The 14,625-nt window shown below is 57.3% G+C and overlaps 3 protein-coding genes across 3 annotated transcripts; all 3 read left to right on the top strand.

Moving 5' to 3' along the window:
* Positions 1 to 3,900: 3,900 nt before the first annotated feature.
* Positions 3,901 to 5,694, top strand: ACH1 (acetyl-CoA hydrolase; the record flags this gene model as incomplete). The annotated part of the gene is made up of 4 exons (XM_066772388.1): positions 3,901 to 4,043; positions 4,099 to 4,825; positions 4,916 to 5,395; positions 5,467 to 5,694. 4 exons carry the CDS (start codon positions 3,901 to 3,903, stop codon positions 5,692 to 5,694), a joined length of 1,578 nt encoding a protein of 525 aa, XP_066637667.1.
* A 3,729-nt stretch (positions 5,695 to 9,423) lies between these two features.
* On the top strand, positions 9,424 to 10,641 carry SLS55_000880 (uncharacterized protein; the record flags this gene model as incomplete). Its single annotated transcript, XM_066772387.1, has 1 exon — positions 9,424 to 10,641. The coding sequence occupies one exon, from the start codon at positions 9,424 to 9,426 to the stop codon at positions 10,639 to 10,641; it is 1,218 nt and encodes a 405-aa protein (XP_066637666.1).
* Positions 10,642 to 10,853: 212 nt separating this feature from the next.
* On the top strand, positions 10,854 to 11,798 carry SLS55_000879 (uncharacterized protein; the record flags this gene model as incomplete). The annotated part of the gene is made up of 2 exons (XM_066772386.1): positions 10,854 to 11,509; positions 11,588 to 11,798. 2 exons carry the CDS (start codon positions 10,854 to 10,856, stop codon positions 11,796 to 11,798), a joined length of 867 nt encoding a protein of 288 aa, XP_066637665.1.
* Between the last annotated feature and the right edge of the window lie 2,827 nt (positions 11,799 to 14,625).

The following is a 14,625-nucleotide window of genomic DNA, read 5'->3' as shown; positions in this document are numbered from 1 at the left end:
GCCGCGGTTCCAGGCTTGGCTCCCGCGGCGCGAGCTCACCCCGCCGCCAACAGTGAGTCCATCGCGTCGACTGCATTCTGCAAATGCCGTGCCGACCGACCCCGCGAGACTGACGCGCGCCGCAGAGAGCCATCGCGACGCCGGTCCCCAGCCCAGCAACGCGACCATCACCACCGACGTGGGCGTGCTGCCCGCCTCCCAGGAGTCTGACATCTCGGCGTCCAGCAGCGCCAGCTACGCGCCGGCCCTCCTATCCTCCCAGAGCAATGTTTCCACCGAATCAATCGTCGACACGGAGTTGACGTCGCCCGCGACCTCGAATGTCTCGAGCCAGTGCCCGCCCTTCAGCAGCAGCCAGCCTGTCCCGCCACCCGCCAATCAGGAGGACGCCCGGCCACCACCACCATCCCGAGCAGTCACGCCTCAGCCCGCAGCCACGACGAGCGAGAGGCTCCAGAACGCGTCGTCCGCGAGCCCCATGGCCGTCGACACCCCTACAACAACCATATCGCAAGGAACGAAACGAACAGCAAGCGGCGCGGTGAAGCTCCCCAGCGCCAGCGCCAGCAGCACCAGCCTGATCACCACGGGACTCTGCAGCAGCGTCCCCTCTGCCGCCGCGAACATGGGCGCGTTGTCAAGCCTGAGCAGGATAGGAAAGGTGAGAACACGACGCGACGCGACGCGACGCCCGAGACGCGTCCTTGACAAAAACAGCTCATTGACTGTTTGGCGTTTCTACAGCTGTCAGCGGACTTGAAGACGCGTCTTTCGTATGCAATGGTCAAGGTGCAAAATGGGTGGGAGCACCAGTCGATCGAGGAGCTGGAGACCGCAGCCACGTCGCAAAGGACGTCACGGTCGGCCACTCAGACCCCTACCTCGGCCAAGTTCAGGAATGCGACGGACTCCCCCCACGCGCATGATCGACGTAGACGCCCAAGCGCGTTGTCCGACCCGTCAGATCGGTATCTGGGAACACCAGGCGCGCAAAGAAGCCCGTCATCAGGGATCCGGACGTTTGGTCCAACAGGTAAGGTGGGCCCCTTTTGATTATTCCTTTTGAACATTTTAGTCCTCCGCGGCAAGATATGCTCTTTGTTCTTTTTTTTTTTCGACCTAACCATCTTTTCTTGCTCTTTCACCTTACAGGAGGCGATCCAATCGACGAGGATGATGCACGCCCCTCGACCGCTTCCACCTTCAGCAGCTCCGCATCGTCGGCCCCAACCCTCGCGCCGGCATTAGACATCAGCCCCACCAAGCGACATCGCCGCTCGACGGTACCATCATCTCGCGCGCCGATGCTCGGGGCCACCACCACCACCGCCCACCCCAAAGTGAAGATCACCAAGCCCTTCACGGAAGGAGGAGGCCCCGCAACGCCCATGCCGGCGGCGGGCGGCAAGCAGCAGCGACAGCAACAACAACAACAGCAGCAACAACGGCCCGTCGGCATCCTCCGCATGCCCAGCCAGCAGGCGGAGATGGACGCCGTCGACTCGCTGCTCTTCATGAGCAGCAGCCCGAACAACTCGGCAGCAGCAGCACATCTCGCGCATAACAACACGACGAGCGCGTCGTCGACGGCTAACCCCAGTCCGTTGAAGACGGAGTTTCCGACGGCGAAGAGGGTCGCTTTTGACGATCGGAGTAGCAGGAGCAGTAGCAGTAGTAGCGGCGAGACGGAACGTCCCGAGAAAAGGACGACGACGACGAGCTCGGGCCGGGTGCGAGTCGCGTAACCCGACCCGACCGGGGCCTGCCCCGCCCGCCGGCGAGGTCGGAGGTGAGAGAGCGCCGGTCGCGGCGGCCCGGCCGCTTGCGGGGCTTGGGGCGGGGCGGTTGAGGAGTCAGTATCACAAGTGTTGAAGTTTTTTTTGCTAAACTGTTTTAGTCTTTTGAGGGAAGGGGATGGTGCGTGGGGGGATTTTTTGGTTGGGAAGCTTTGGGTGAGAGCATCATGAGCAGAGCAGGCGTTTGGGTGATACCATTCTGCGTGTGATTGCATATATTTCTCATTTGGTCGGGGAGAACAACACATATCGTATCTATTTCCTGGGGGTTTCTGGGAAGTGGGCGTTTATTCAAGGAGTCGGTTTGAATTGTTTGCATAGCGGACATGGCGGCGGCGGGAGCTATACTACCTACGTGTTGCATCTGGTTTTTGTTGTCTTGTCTTTTTGCATCTCGGATCGCCTCTTTGGTTGTCCCCTCTTTTCGTTGTCTGGCTGGCTTTCCTTGTCTAGGCGTGCATGCCTTACATAGTCTCTGTTCTCTCTCCCTCCCTCTCCCCCTCTCTTTATCGAAAGAAGCATCCAGTGCTTTTGTCTCCGGTCAGGGTACTTAAGGGGGGAAAGGGAAGGGATTGGTAAAGGGAAATCGAACTAGGTAGTTGGGGGAGTACAGGCGCGCGATGGAGTCAAGTCGGTCGTTGGCAGATACATATAGAGATCTCAGAGTTCATCAATTGGGGCAGTGGAGTGTACATAACGAATGCGATGGTGACACATCAACTGCAGGCGTGGGTCATCTTATTACTCTACCACGTACTTCTTGTCACCGCTCCTGTTCACGTTGGGTTTCGCCTCCTCCTCCTCCTCCCCCTCCTCCCCTGAATCAAGTGGGTGCAGTGCGCGCTGATTTATTGTGTATGTTTTATTTTTTTCGGGGGGTGCGTGCACACACCGGCCCGGTATGTTAGGGCCGATGATGAGGGCTGCGCGGTTGATGATTTGTGCCATCCCGGGTCCGATCACGGGGTTGCATGGCATTGCATCACGGTGAGGAGGGGGATGGAAATTGGAGCGTTCTGTTCATATGAATCTTGGTGTAACGTCAGATTACATGAAAGAGGTGGTGTCTACAACTGGGTCCGACCAGGAGCTTCAACTGGGTCCCCATGATGATGTTGGCAGCTTATGACTGCGATGATGGGGATTATCTCGTCCAGCGAAAAGAAAAGGAAAAAAAGAAAGAAAGAAAGAAAGCAACGTCGAGCGTCTCGTTCCCGCTCTCCGGCGCCGGGTACATAGCTAGAATTGGGCTCCGCCAGGACCCCGCGGGGGTGGTCGCGTAGAACTGGGTCCGTTCGAGAATTGCTGACGGTGGGGTGGCAAAGGTGGTCAGCTGGAATTGTGATGTTAAGTCTCAGGGGAGTGTGGTTGGCGCGGCCGCCTCACTGAGTCGTGAGGCCACGAGGCGCCGGCGCTAGCGACGGGTGCGATATCACAAGGGCCTAGTGATACAAATGAGGCTCATCGGGAGGCGGCCCGCCCGCAGGTGGTTCGACGTCAACCGCGTCTTGGGGAACTGGACGGGGGACGTGGAGGCACCCGGGCGGAGGGTGTTTGACGTTCTGTTGAATTCACGCGGATTGGTCAACTGCAGCACTCATTGGCTGGGGCAGGGGCGCGAGATGCACGCGCAACGCGTTCTGGCTGGCTCGGCGGAAACTCGGCGGGATGCGGCGCTGTGATATCATCCCACCTGGCCAACTCCTTCGACCTGTCGGCCATGCCCCTCGTCTGCGCTGCTCGCGCGCTATCGCTGAGCCCTGTGCCGCACGCATTGCATCGCTCTCGGACCCATCCCGGCCACACCCCGGCCTGCTGCCCCGGAGTCGTGGGCAATCGCTAATGCGCTTGTGGGGTCGCGCGCGCATTTAGTCTGTCGCACCCAAGCTCCACCTCTTCCATTCCTCCGTCCGAGCAAATTGTCATAGCTTCTGGCCGCTGCTCATCTCCCGCCACACCTCTTCCTCCCCTCTCTTCTCCCCGCAGCGCCCGGCGTCCTTTTCAATTGCCCGTCTCTCCACTCTCCACTCTCCGTTCTCCTTCTCCCACGCTGTCTTTCCTTTCCGTCCCTTCCGCCGCGTGATTTCCGACTGCTTCAGCAACAATGGCAGCCTCCGCACTTCTCAGGAGCAGGGTCAGGCGGCCGTCCTACCTGCAGAAGCTCGCAAAGGCCGAGGACCTCATCGACCTGTTCCCTCACAACTCGTACATCGGCTGGTCCGGCTTCACCGGCGTCGGCTACCCCAAGTAAGCCCCTCCTCCACCCGCCATTGCCGCGCCAATTGCTCACAGCCCGCCGCAGGAAGGTGCCCACCGCCCTGGCCGACCACGTTGAGAAGAATGGGCTGCAGGGCAAGCTCAAGTACAACCTGTTCGTGGGCGCCTCGTCGGGCGCCGAGACGGAGAACCGGTGGGCGCGCCTCAACATGATCGAGCGCCGCAGCCCTCACCAGGTCGGCAAGGAGATTGCCAAGGGCATCAACAACGGCAACATCAACTTCTTCGACAAGCACTTGTCCATGTTCCCCGTCGACCTGATGTACGGCTACTATACGCTCAACAAGCCGCACAACAAGCTGGACGTGACCATCGTCGAGGCCTCGGCCATCACCGAGGACGGCGGCATCATCCCCGGCGCCAGCGTGGGTGCCAGCCCCGAGCTGATCCAGATGGCCGACAAGATCATCATCGAGGTCAACACCGCCGCCCCCTCGTTCGAGGGCCTGCACGACATCACCATGACCGACCTGCCGCCGCGCCGCAAGCCCTACCTGATCATGGCCCCCGAGGACCGCATCGGCACACCGCACATCCCCGTCGACCCAGAAAAGGTCGTCGCCGTCGTCGAGTCCGACTACCCCGACCAGACCCAGCCCAACACGCCCGCCGACGAGGGCTCGCAAGCCATCGCCTCGCACCTGATCGAGTTCTTGAAGCACGAGGTTGATCGCGGCAGGCTGCCCCAGAACCTCCTGCCCATCCAGTCTGGTATCGGTAACATTGCCAACGCTGTCGTTGGTGGTCTCTCCGTAAGTTTCCTGATTTTGTCCCTGGAAGTTTTGGGGAGGAAATGTTGAAATGGCATGTGGAGTGAAAACAAAAACTAACGAACCACACAGTCCGGCGGTGCGGACTTCAAGAACCTGAAGGTCTGGACCGAGGTTCTCCAGGACTCGTTCCTCGACCTCTTCGACAGCGGCAACCTGGACTTCGCGACGGCCACTTCGATCCGCTTCTCGCCCGACGGCTTCAAGCGCTTCTACGACAACTGGGAGCGCTACGCGCCCAAGCTGCTGCTGCGCTCGCAGCAGGTGTCCAACTCGCCCGAGATCATCCGCCGTCTGGGCGTCATCGGCATGAACACGCCCGTCGAGGTTGACATCTACGCGCACGCCAACTCGACGTGCGTCATGGGCAGCCGCATGCTCAACGGCCTCGGCGGCTCCGCCGACTTCCTGCGCAGCTCCAAGTACTCGATCATGCACACGCCCTCGACCCGCCCCAGCAAGACCGACCCCACCGGCGTCAGCTGCATCGTGCCCATGTGCACGCACGTCGACCAGACCGAGCACGACTTGGACGTCGTCGTCACCGAGCAGGTAAGACACATAAACATCATCCCCATTCTTTTTTTTTTCCTTTCAAGAACAGCGAAACTGACAGCAACCAGGGTCTCGCCGACGTCCGCGGCCTGTCGCCCAAGGAGCGCGCGCGCGTCATCATCAACAAGTGCTCGCACCCCGACTACAAGCCGATCCTGGAGGACTACTTCAACAAGGCCGAGTACGAGTGCCTGCGCAAGGGCATGGGCCACGAGCCGCACCTGCTGTTCCAGGCCTTCAACATGCACAAGAACCTGCAGGAGAACGGCACGATGAAGATCAAGAACTGGGACTGAAGTATTTTCGAGTGAAGAGGAGGGGAAAGGGGAAAATTTTTGAGAAACAAAAAAGTGGTTGATCGTGGATAATTGCATAGGGATGGCGAAACTTTTTCTGATGAAATGGGTATATATATATATACACTTGAATGTTGTGTGTAGGGTAGATTCTTTTTTTTTTCTGGAAATGATTGATGGCTTTCCTTTTCAGTGTCGATGTTTTGTTCCTGATTGCTGCGGAAGTGTTTTGTCTCGAGGCTCGAGGCTACTTAATGCTGACATCCTGCTCTCAAGATCTCGGATATCTCAGGCAATCATGTTGCTTGTTGGACCTGGACCTGCTCATGCCTTCCCAGGAAATTCACCGCCGTTGCGGGCGAACGCCGCTGATCAGCCAATAACATCACTACCCAGGCCAGAATGAGAATGAGAGGTAAGGGTGCCTGCTGGGCCGGGAATGCGGAGCTTGCCTATTTGGATTGAATTGTTCACGCCCACAACGTGCCTGCTTCTGTCGGCGAAATGGACGAAGAGAAGCGCTCAGCTCCAACGTCTCCCCGAAAATATTTATAACAGTGAGCATCTTTCCAGCACATACAATTTGATCTATCTCTCCCTATGTCTCTCTTCATCCGAGATCTTGAAGCTGACGCAAGACTGCTGTCAGATTACCAACAGAACTGATAGTGTTTAGGGACCGAATCACTTCGCCTTCTTGTAACTAAAAACCCGCAACAGCCCGAGCAAGGCTGGGGATATTATCTGTTTGACGAGTACCTAAACAATGGCAGGTTTCACGTGCTGTATGACTAGGCCAGTCCTTTACAAAGAAATCCGCCTTACGGGGCATGTTTCTCAGCCTATGCCGAGTTTACCAATAGGGTAAGGCTAATCGCGGCCCACATGTCTGACTGCCATTGGCGCACAACGGCATGACGTCCTAGCCCTGTGTGATTGGACTATCATAGCTGCTGCGCGACAAGGCATCTGTTTCCCGTCGCAATGAAGTGAAGAGGGGCGTGCATCAAAGTCGTCGAAGAATCGCGCGGTGTTATTGCTATCCGGAAGTACTCGCGTGCTGCCCTGATTTGGCCCATAACAACGTGGTTTTCTCGTCACGATCGAGTTGCCACGCGCTGTTGCTGCCTTCTGATATTACTTTACTTTGGACCTCTCCGTTGTATCCTCAGCCTCAGCCTTTGGCAAAATCGACCCTGCGGTGTCCCACTCTACCCAAGCTTGGTGGCGGCGGCTTCACTTTCGTGATTTGTTGCCCACCTTCGGCCAATAAGAACGTGAGATTGGCGCGCACTTGCATGCTGGGCAAAAAAAGAAAACCTCGTGTAACTACGACAAATTAAAGAAGGCGCTGTGATGCTATTGGTAGATCCGGTAGTCGGCTGCCAGCCGTGCCATTGCATAAATCGATGCGACCGTCCATAGATATCTTCATTCAAATTTCTACACTCGACTTTGGCCTTGTCAGAAGAAGGCTGCTTCAGATTCTTGGAAGGCGCTCCCCGAGTCAGCTTCATCCCCCTTGCTTTTGAGTGCCATTCTCAGGCTGTTCTATTCCGGCCTCTCGTAATGATTCACGATTTATTTCAACGATCATCCATGCTCTCGCCTGGAGACTACATCAACCTCGTCGGCGTCTTTATTACACTCTTTGGAGTATTTTTCAGTGCTGTACTAGGTTACCTTACACTTCGCCGCATCCACCGTCCTTCAACGAACCAGGGTATTTTACTAAACCCTCCAAATTGAAAGATGTCAAGCTAAGCTTTTAAGATCAAGACATAGACGTTGGTTCAGTCGAACTGCAGCCTTTAGGTACTGCAACGCCTATCAACTCGCGCAACGATACTGTAGACTTCAGATCAACAAGTCCAGATACGTCCGAGAGAAATACCACGCCGATGGCGAACCTCTCTACGGGTCATTTAGTCGATATCCATACCAGCTACCCGAAGTTCACATCAGGAGCGTCGGGGCAATATCAGGACACGGCCGATGAAGTTTTCGAGCTTCCAGCATAAGCGCAACCATTCAGAAGACATCTACTACAAACGTTGTTATGGAAAGATTGCAGTCGAACCACCAGATGTATGTGTTTGCGGGTCAGCGTAGCAAATGGGGGCACTCAAATCATTCTGCTGGTTGCAACAACCGTTCGTGGCGTTCTTGGTCACCTCTCTCCCTGAAGGCCCCATTTGTTTTACCTTCCATCTCCCCCTTCAGCGCCTTGAGTATCTCAGATGAAAAGGCTCTTACATGAATCTAATCCGGCGCGCTCGATAGCATGCAAAGCCAACGTTAAATATTAGTGTGGGTTGAATGCTCAAGACCATAATGAATACCTGAATTGTATGAAGCGCACGGCTGCGCCTACCTACCACACCCTACATACAAGTCTCCACGTTCAAGATGAAGTGAGTGTTGCGTTTTGTGCTAATGATCTACGTTGAAATGAAACGTTGAATGCTCTACGATTAACCTAATTCTTGGCCAAACAGGGTCTCGAACGCGACGTGATACCGCGCCACTTTTTGCTAATGCATCCTACCATCATGCCTGTACCTTAATACCAATTCTCAGATCCGAGGAAATATCCGCGTCGTACCTCAACTTCTAGAAACTATTGTCTCTTGCGGATTGCCTAGGTGCACTGATGTGTCAAGACGAAAACATGGTGGGCTATGTCCCTTGATTTCCACGGTTGATCAACCCCCTTGAGTGGTTATAAATATCCATCCACTTCGCCACCTCAACACAATTTACGTCTTCTCCAGGCAACTCCACGATAAATCATTCAAAACGCCACATTGGATACACGATATTCCGTCGACGTAAAATGGCTGCTTCGAAAACGATCGAGCCAAAAACGGCACCCCCGTTCCATAAATGGATCATTCTTATCGTCATGATAATTCGAGAAGACGATCTTTCGCAGTTCGATTGGTTCTGCTTGGTCGGGAGTTTCGTCGGGCTACTCTACTCGCTATGGGGCATGGCCCGATCTCGACAAAAGTTAAAGAAGAATAAGGATAGCGAAAGTACTCCAGAGAAACATCAATGCCGCGTAGCATGGAAAGGTTGTTGACCTCTCCGTGTAGATATCCATCTCGAGATAGGCGCCAGCGAAAATGATGACACCCTTTCCAGCCACGCTGGAGACACTTTGATGGGGATTGGTGCGTTGCGATATCCTCGTAGCGTGGACAGTATGCTGACGACGCATCCATTTTCCTAGATGGCAATGGAAATTGGCAACATGACAGCTGGAAATATCTCAACTGGCACAAATTTGGAAATTTGGGTAACAATTCTTGTGGTGGGAATAGAAATTCTCATGCTCGGGAATACACGCGTCTGTTACTGAAGACTGCGAATGTCGTCCAAACCCAGAGCGCGGTAACACAAGGCCATGGCTCATAGTTGCCGCCGCCAAGGTTCATCCACAAGAGGAGGGTGCCCAATTATGTTGCTCTGCTCCGAAAGCTTATGAGAGAGGATTTGAAGAAGCTGTGGTGGTGATCATAGAGTGGTCCAGTCGTGTATTTAGATGGCTCATGCTGAGCGTGTTGGGAGATGAGGTTATTGAGCCTATAACAGTGTGTATGCTGACATACTACTGTGTGTGATTGATCGGAGGAGAGAGAAGAAATGGTGTTGACTTCGGCGACGGGGAGACGAGGACGTCATCGGTTCGGCTGCCCCGCTCTTTGATTTACACAACACCAAACAATGCCGCCCGCACCCACGAAGCCGCAAATTGTCGGCTCTCGCTCCCCGTTCGATCCCGACGAGTTCCTATCCTCATGGAGCGCGGAATCACTTCCCCAAGATGACGATCTTCGTGGCTCCCTCACAAAAGCTTTCGATCTCCCGCCGAGGGACAGCTACGTCTACCGCGCCATCGCAGAGGTCACCCTAGATCAGGTGCAACATGCCATTGGCTTCGGCGGCCAACATGGCCTGCATGGCTGGTACATCGACGATGAAGGCAAACCAGTAAGCCAGCATCACCACAGCCTCTGCGCCCAGAACCGGGACCCTCGGCTCGAGATTGCAGCACCCATCCTAACCCATCCATCTGCAAAGGTCCCACCTCCTCCCACCACAGACATAGCCGCCTACACCAACATCTTCTCGCCGAGCACCTCCACCGCCTCCGCCCTGCGCGGCCTCGCCTCCAACGCGAAGAAAGACTCCCTCCGCGCCGCCATCGCCGCACACCTGCAATCGCAATTCCACCTCGCGCCCGCCGCCACCTCGCCCGCGCCTCTGACGCTCCCGAACAAGCGCAAGCAGCCGTTCGCGAACCCATACTACGACTACTGGGCGTGGTCGTGCCACAACCTGGAATGGGCGGGGCCGTGGCCGGCGACGGCGCAGACGCGCATCTCGCACCACGTGCTGCCCGTCTTCTACCACCACTTCGGCTGCGCGGTGCCGACGTGGGACGCACTGTCGCTGGTCGCACAGCTGACGCAGCACGCGCCGCCGGCGCCGAAGCCCAAGGGCTGGCCCGGCCGCGACGTCGTCGAGATCGGGTCCGGGAACGGGTATTGGGCGCTGCAGCTGCGGCGCGCGGCGGGCTGCCGGGTCGCGGCCGTGGACAACGCGCACAGCGAGTGGCGGACCATGTGGATCGGGGATACGGTGTGGGCAGACGGCGTGAAGTACTTGGAGGGCCGCGGCGGCGCAGAGGAGGCGGTGCTGTTGCTGGTGTATCCGCAGGTCGGCGCGGATTTCACCGCGAAGGTGCTGAGGGCGTATCGGGGCGACTATGTGGTCGTCGCGGGGACCCAGAATGGAAATGGATTCACTGGGTTCAAGGACGAGACGATTGCGGAGTGGATGGCGAGGGAGCGGAAGGAGTTTGAGCGCGTCGCGCAGGTGCCGCTGCCGAGTTTCGCGGGGAAGGATGAGGCGCTGTTTGTGTTTGTGAGGAGGAAGTAGTAGGGGTGACTCACACGTGCTGCTTCCATTCATAGACTATAAAGACTCTCCTGCCTCAACCTTTTCAATCCCTCGGGGCTCGACATTGTTGCATCATCAGGGTGGCCCAAGCTCCTTTGCACAGCTCCAGGCTGCCTCTTCCAACCCAAGAATCCTTGCCACAACACAAACACACACTCGACCACCTCGACCGATCAATCACGAACCACCCCATGCCCTTCCTCGCCAAGATGGCATCCAAAATCGTGCCACTCGCGGACATCCCCACGCTCGCGGCCCTCCACGCCAGCAAGAAGATGACGCTCTTCTCGGCGCCCTCGCCCGCCTTCCCGCCCAACGCCTCGCACAACGCGCGCGTCGCGCTGATCCGCACCGACATCACGACGCTCGGGGTCGACGCCATCGTCAACGCGGCCAACGAGTCGCTGCTGGGCGGCGGCGGCGTCGACGGCGCCATCCACGCCGCCGCCGGGCCGGGGCTGCTCGACGAGTGCGAGACGCTGAACGGCTGCGCCACGGGCTCGGCCAAGATCACAAAGGGCTACGAGCTGCCGGCCAAGCACGTCATCCACGCCGTCGGCCCCATCTACTGGGCCCGCAAGCGGCTGGGCGGCGCCGAAGAGCCCGAACGCCTGCTGCGCGGCTGCTACCGCAGGGCGCTGGAGCTGGCGCGCGAGAACGGGTGCAGGAGCTTGGCGTTCAGCGCGCTGAGCACGGGCGTGTACGGCTACCCGAGTGGGGAGGCGGCGGAGGTGGCGGCGCAGGAGGTGAGGAGGTGGTTGGATGAGGAGAAGGAGGGCGAGTTGGAGAGGATTGTGTTTTGCAACTTTATGGAGAAGGACGAGAGCGCGTACTTGAGGGTGCTGCCGTAAGTGTTTGGCTGCTGTTGTTTTTTTGGCGGTTGCGTGGACGACGTGTGCTAATGCTGGATGGCGCGCTGCTACAGGAAGTACTTCCCGCCCGCTGCCGAGGAGGCCCAGCAGGGCAAGGAGACTGAAACCGAAGCTGATGACCTGGCAAAGCGTCTGCCTGACCCTCCCACTGCTGAACCTAAGCTCGCTGGCTCGCCTGACACCAAGAGACAGAAGACTGAACACACTACACCCAAGGTCAAGGAGGCCAGGCCCGCTTCCGTTGAAGATGCTGAGGAGGAGTAAAGGAAGAGCTCCGGGACGAAGAAACACGACAACAAAAAACAGCACCAACAATGAAGTCAGACGATTATGAGACTAGGGAAGGATTTTCTTGGGTCTGAGACAGGAGTGATTACTGGAAGGAGCATTTGATATCCACCACTGCAGCTTTTGGCTTGAATTGAATTGAACCATTATTGGCGAACCCTTCATATCATCAAGCTTACCGGTAGACTTTTGGAGTCTCGTCTTGTGTACACTAAAAGTTAGTGCTCATTGAAGTTAATCCCCCGAAAGCTGCTATCGGATTTGGGCAGTAAACAACCCGATTTATTCTACCACTCGCATACGTGGCTGTAAGCTGACATCTACGGCTCGGATAAGTTTCTGAATCGAGGATCTCACCCACCTGTATCAAGACATAGCTTTAGGGCCGAAATCTGACAGGTGCCCATTGAGTATAAAACTGCACATCCGTATCTGCATGACTGTTGCAAAGCCAGGTTATTTAGCCTTGCAGCTTTCTAGATTCATTCGTTGCATTATTTGTTCCTCGGTTTACTAGGAACGGGACGCACAATAAGCTTATATGCGCTTGGCTCCAGCTGCCACACCGCAGATCTTATGCTTAGCCGGCCGCTTAGTGCTTACCCACTCGACTGGGATTCCACAAAAACTATCACTAGAATGGGCCCAAGACCGACGTGTACATGCATCTAGAGATGTTGTCTGAGTCTGATTCCGTCGAACAAAAGGCGGTCGGCTCCCTACCGTCTTGCTCATCTTCTGTCTACACACCCAAACCCTCGACTGTTGTCTGTTGTCCTGTTCAACAATGCCGTACCTATCTCTAGAGCACCCTGAGATCAGCCCTAAGGACATTTTGTCCTGGGGATTCGACGATGCAGAATACGATCAGGATAAGCCCGTAAGCTCCCCATTGCTCAAACTATACTATACGCGGGAAATCTGACAGAAGGCGCGATAGCTCTGGATCGATGCTTCGGACCCCTCGCGTTCAGTTTCGGCCAACGAAGCGCGTACGATAATCAAGCGACTGGTCGCCGGCTTCCGGAAAGCGGGTCTCAAGCCCGGAGATACCGTTTGCATCACTTCGTTCAGCGACGTACGTTCGCTCTCTTGCATCGCGGGACCATTCTATCCCCGTAGAATACCACCTCGAATGAACCCCCTCTCTTACCGAGCCTAGATATACTACTCCGTCCTCGTCCTCGGCATCATAGCCGCCGGCTGCGTCTTCACCGGCACCAACCCGGCCTACACGCCCCTCGAGCTCGAGCACCACCTGCGCGCCTCGCGCGTCAAGATGGTCATCGGCGAGCCGGAGCTCCTCCCGGCCATCCTCGCCACCTCCGCCGGGACCGAACTCCTCGCCCACGAGCAGCAGGAGCGCGGCAAAGACGGTGGAGGAGGAGGCAGCGCCGTCGACCGGCCCCGACGCATCCTGATCTTCGACCACCACGTCCCGGTCTCCACCCCGCCCGCCTCAGAATCCCCCAACACCACCACCACCACCACCACCCACCCCTCCTGGCGCACGCTCCTCCGCCACGGCTCGCAAGACTGGCACCGCCTACCCACCACTACGACACCACCCGCCAACGCCACAACCCCCGCCATGCTCCTCTTCAGCTCGGGCACTTCCGGCCTCCCCAAGCCCGTCCCCCTCACCCACGCCAACCTAATCGCGCAGCACGCGCTCGCCAACGCTTACACCTCCCCCTCCACCCCGCACCTCTCCTCTTTGCCCGATTGGCACCCTTCCATCCGCCGTCTCAGCTTCCTGCCGCCGTTCCACGCGGCCATCGCGCCGTCGCTGCACATCGGCGTTCTGCGGTCCGGCGACACGACGTACGTGCAGCGGCGGTTCGACGCGGAAAGCGCGCTGCGCGCCATCGCCGCTTACGGCATCACGGATGTGATTGCGGTCCCGCCGTGCGTGCTGGCGATCGTGAATTTGCCGTCGGCGGTGCTGCGGGACCCTGCGTGCGGGATGGGGAGCGTGCGGTGGGTGAGGTGCGGGGCGGCGCCGCTGTCGAAGGGGGTGCAGGGGAGGTTGCAGGGGTTGCTGGACGAGGCGACGAAAGGGCGGGGCGTGGTGTCGCAGGTTTGGGGCATGACGGAGACGGCGTGTCTTGGGTGCCAGTGGGCGCCGGGCGAGAGGGATGGGGAGGGCGGGGTGGGCAGGGCGATTGCGGGCTTGGATGTGAAGGTTGTGGATGAGATGGGGGTGGAGGCGCGGGAGGTGGAGGGGAGGGGTGGGAGGATGGTGAGGGGGGAGTTGTGTGTGAGGGGCCCAACGGTGGTGATGGGGTATTTGGATGTCGAGACGGGTGGGGTGAGCAGGAAGGAGTGGGATGAGGAGGGGTTCTTTCATACGGGGGATGTGGTTGAGGCGGTCGATAAGGGTGATGGGAAGGGTCCGGTGTTCTGGGTTGTGGATAGGAAGAAGGTATGTGCCGCCTGCCCTGATTGCGTTGCACCCTCCCTCTCATTTGGACTTTTAAGTAGAAATAAGCTCGGGAACACGCACTAATCAGTAGCAGGAACTCATCAAGGTTCGCGGCTTTCAGGTCGCACCGCCAGAAGTGGAGGGTGTACTATTGACGCATCCGGATTTGTTGGACGCGGCTGTTATTGGGGTATTCGACGACGAGACACAGTCTGAAGTCCCACGTGCATACGTGGTGAAGAGAGCTGGTGCAACAGAGTTGGGTGCGGATGGTGTAAAGGAATGGGTCAGTAAGCGGTTGGCCAAGTATAAGTGTTTGGATGGGGGAGTAGTGTTCCTTGACGCGATTCCAAAGACAGCAAGTGGCAAGATTTTGAA

This window comes from Diplodia seriata (assembly GCF_021436955.1).
Source record: "Diplodia seriata strain FDS-637 chromosome Unknown scaffold_1, whole genome shotgun sequence".
NCBI lineage: Eukaryota > Fungi > Ascomycota > Dothideomycetes > Botryosphaeriales > Botryosphaeriaceae > Diplodia > Diplodia seriata.
This window is presented reverse-complemented; position numbering and strand designations above follow the sequence as displayed.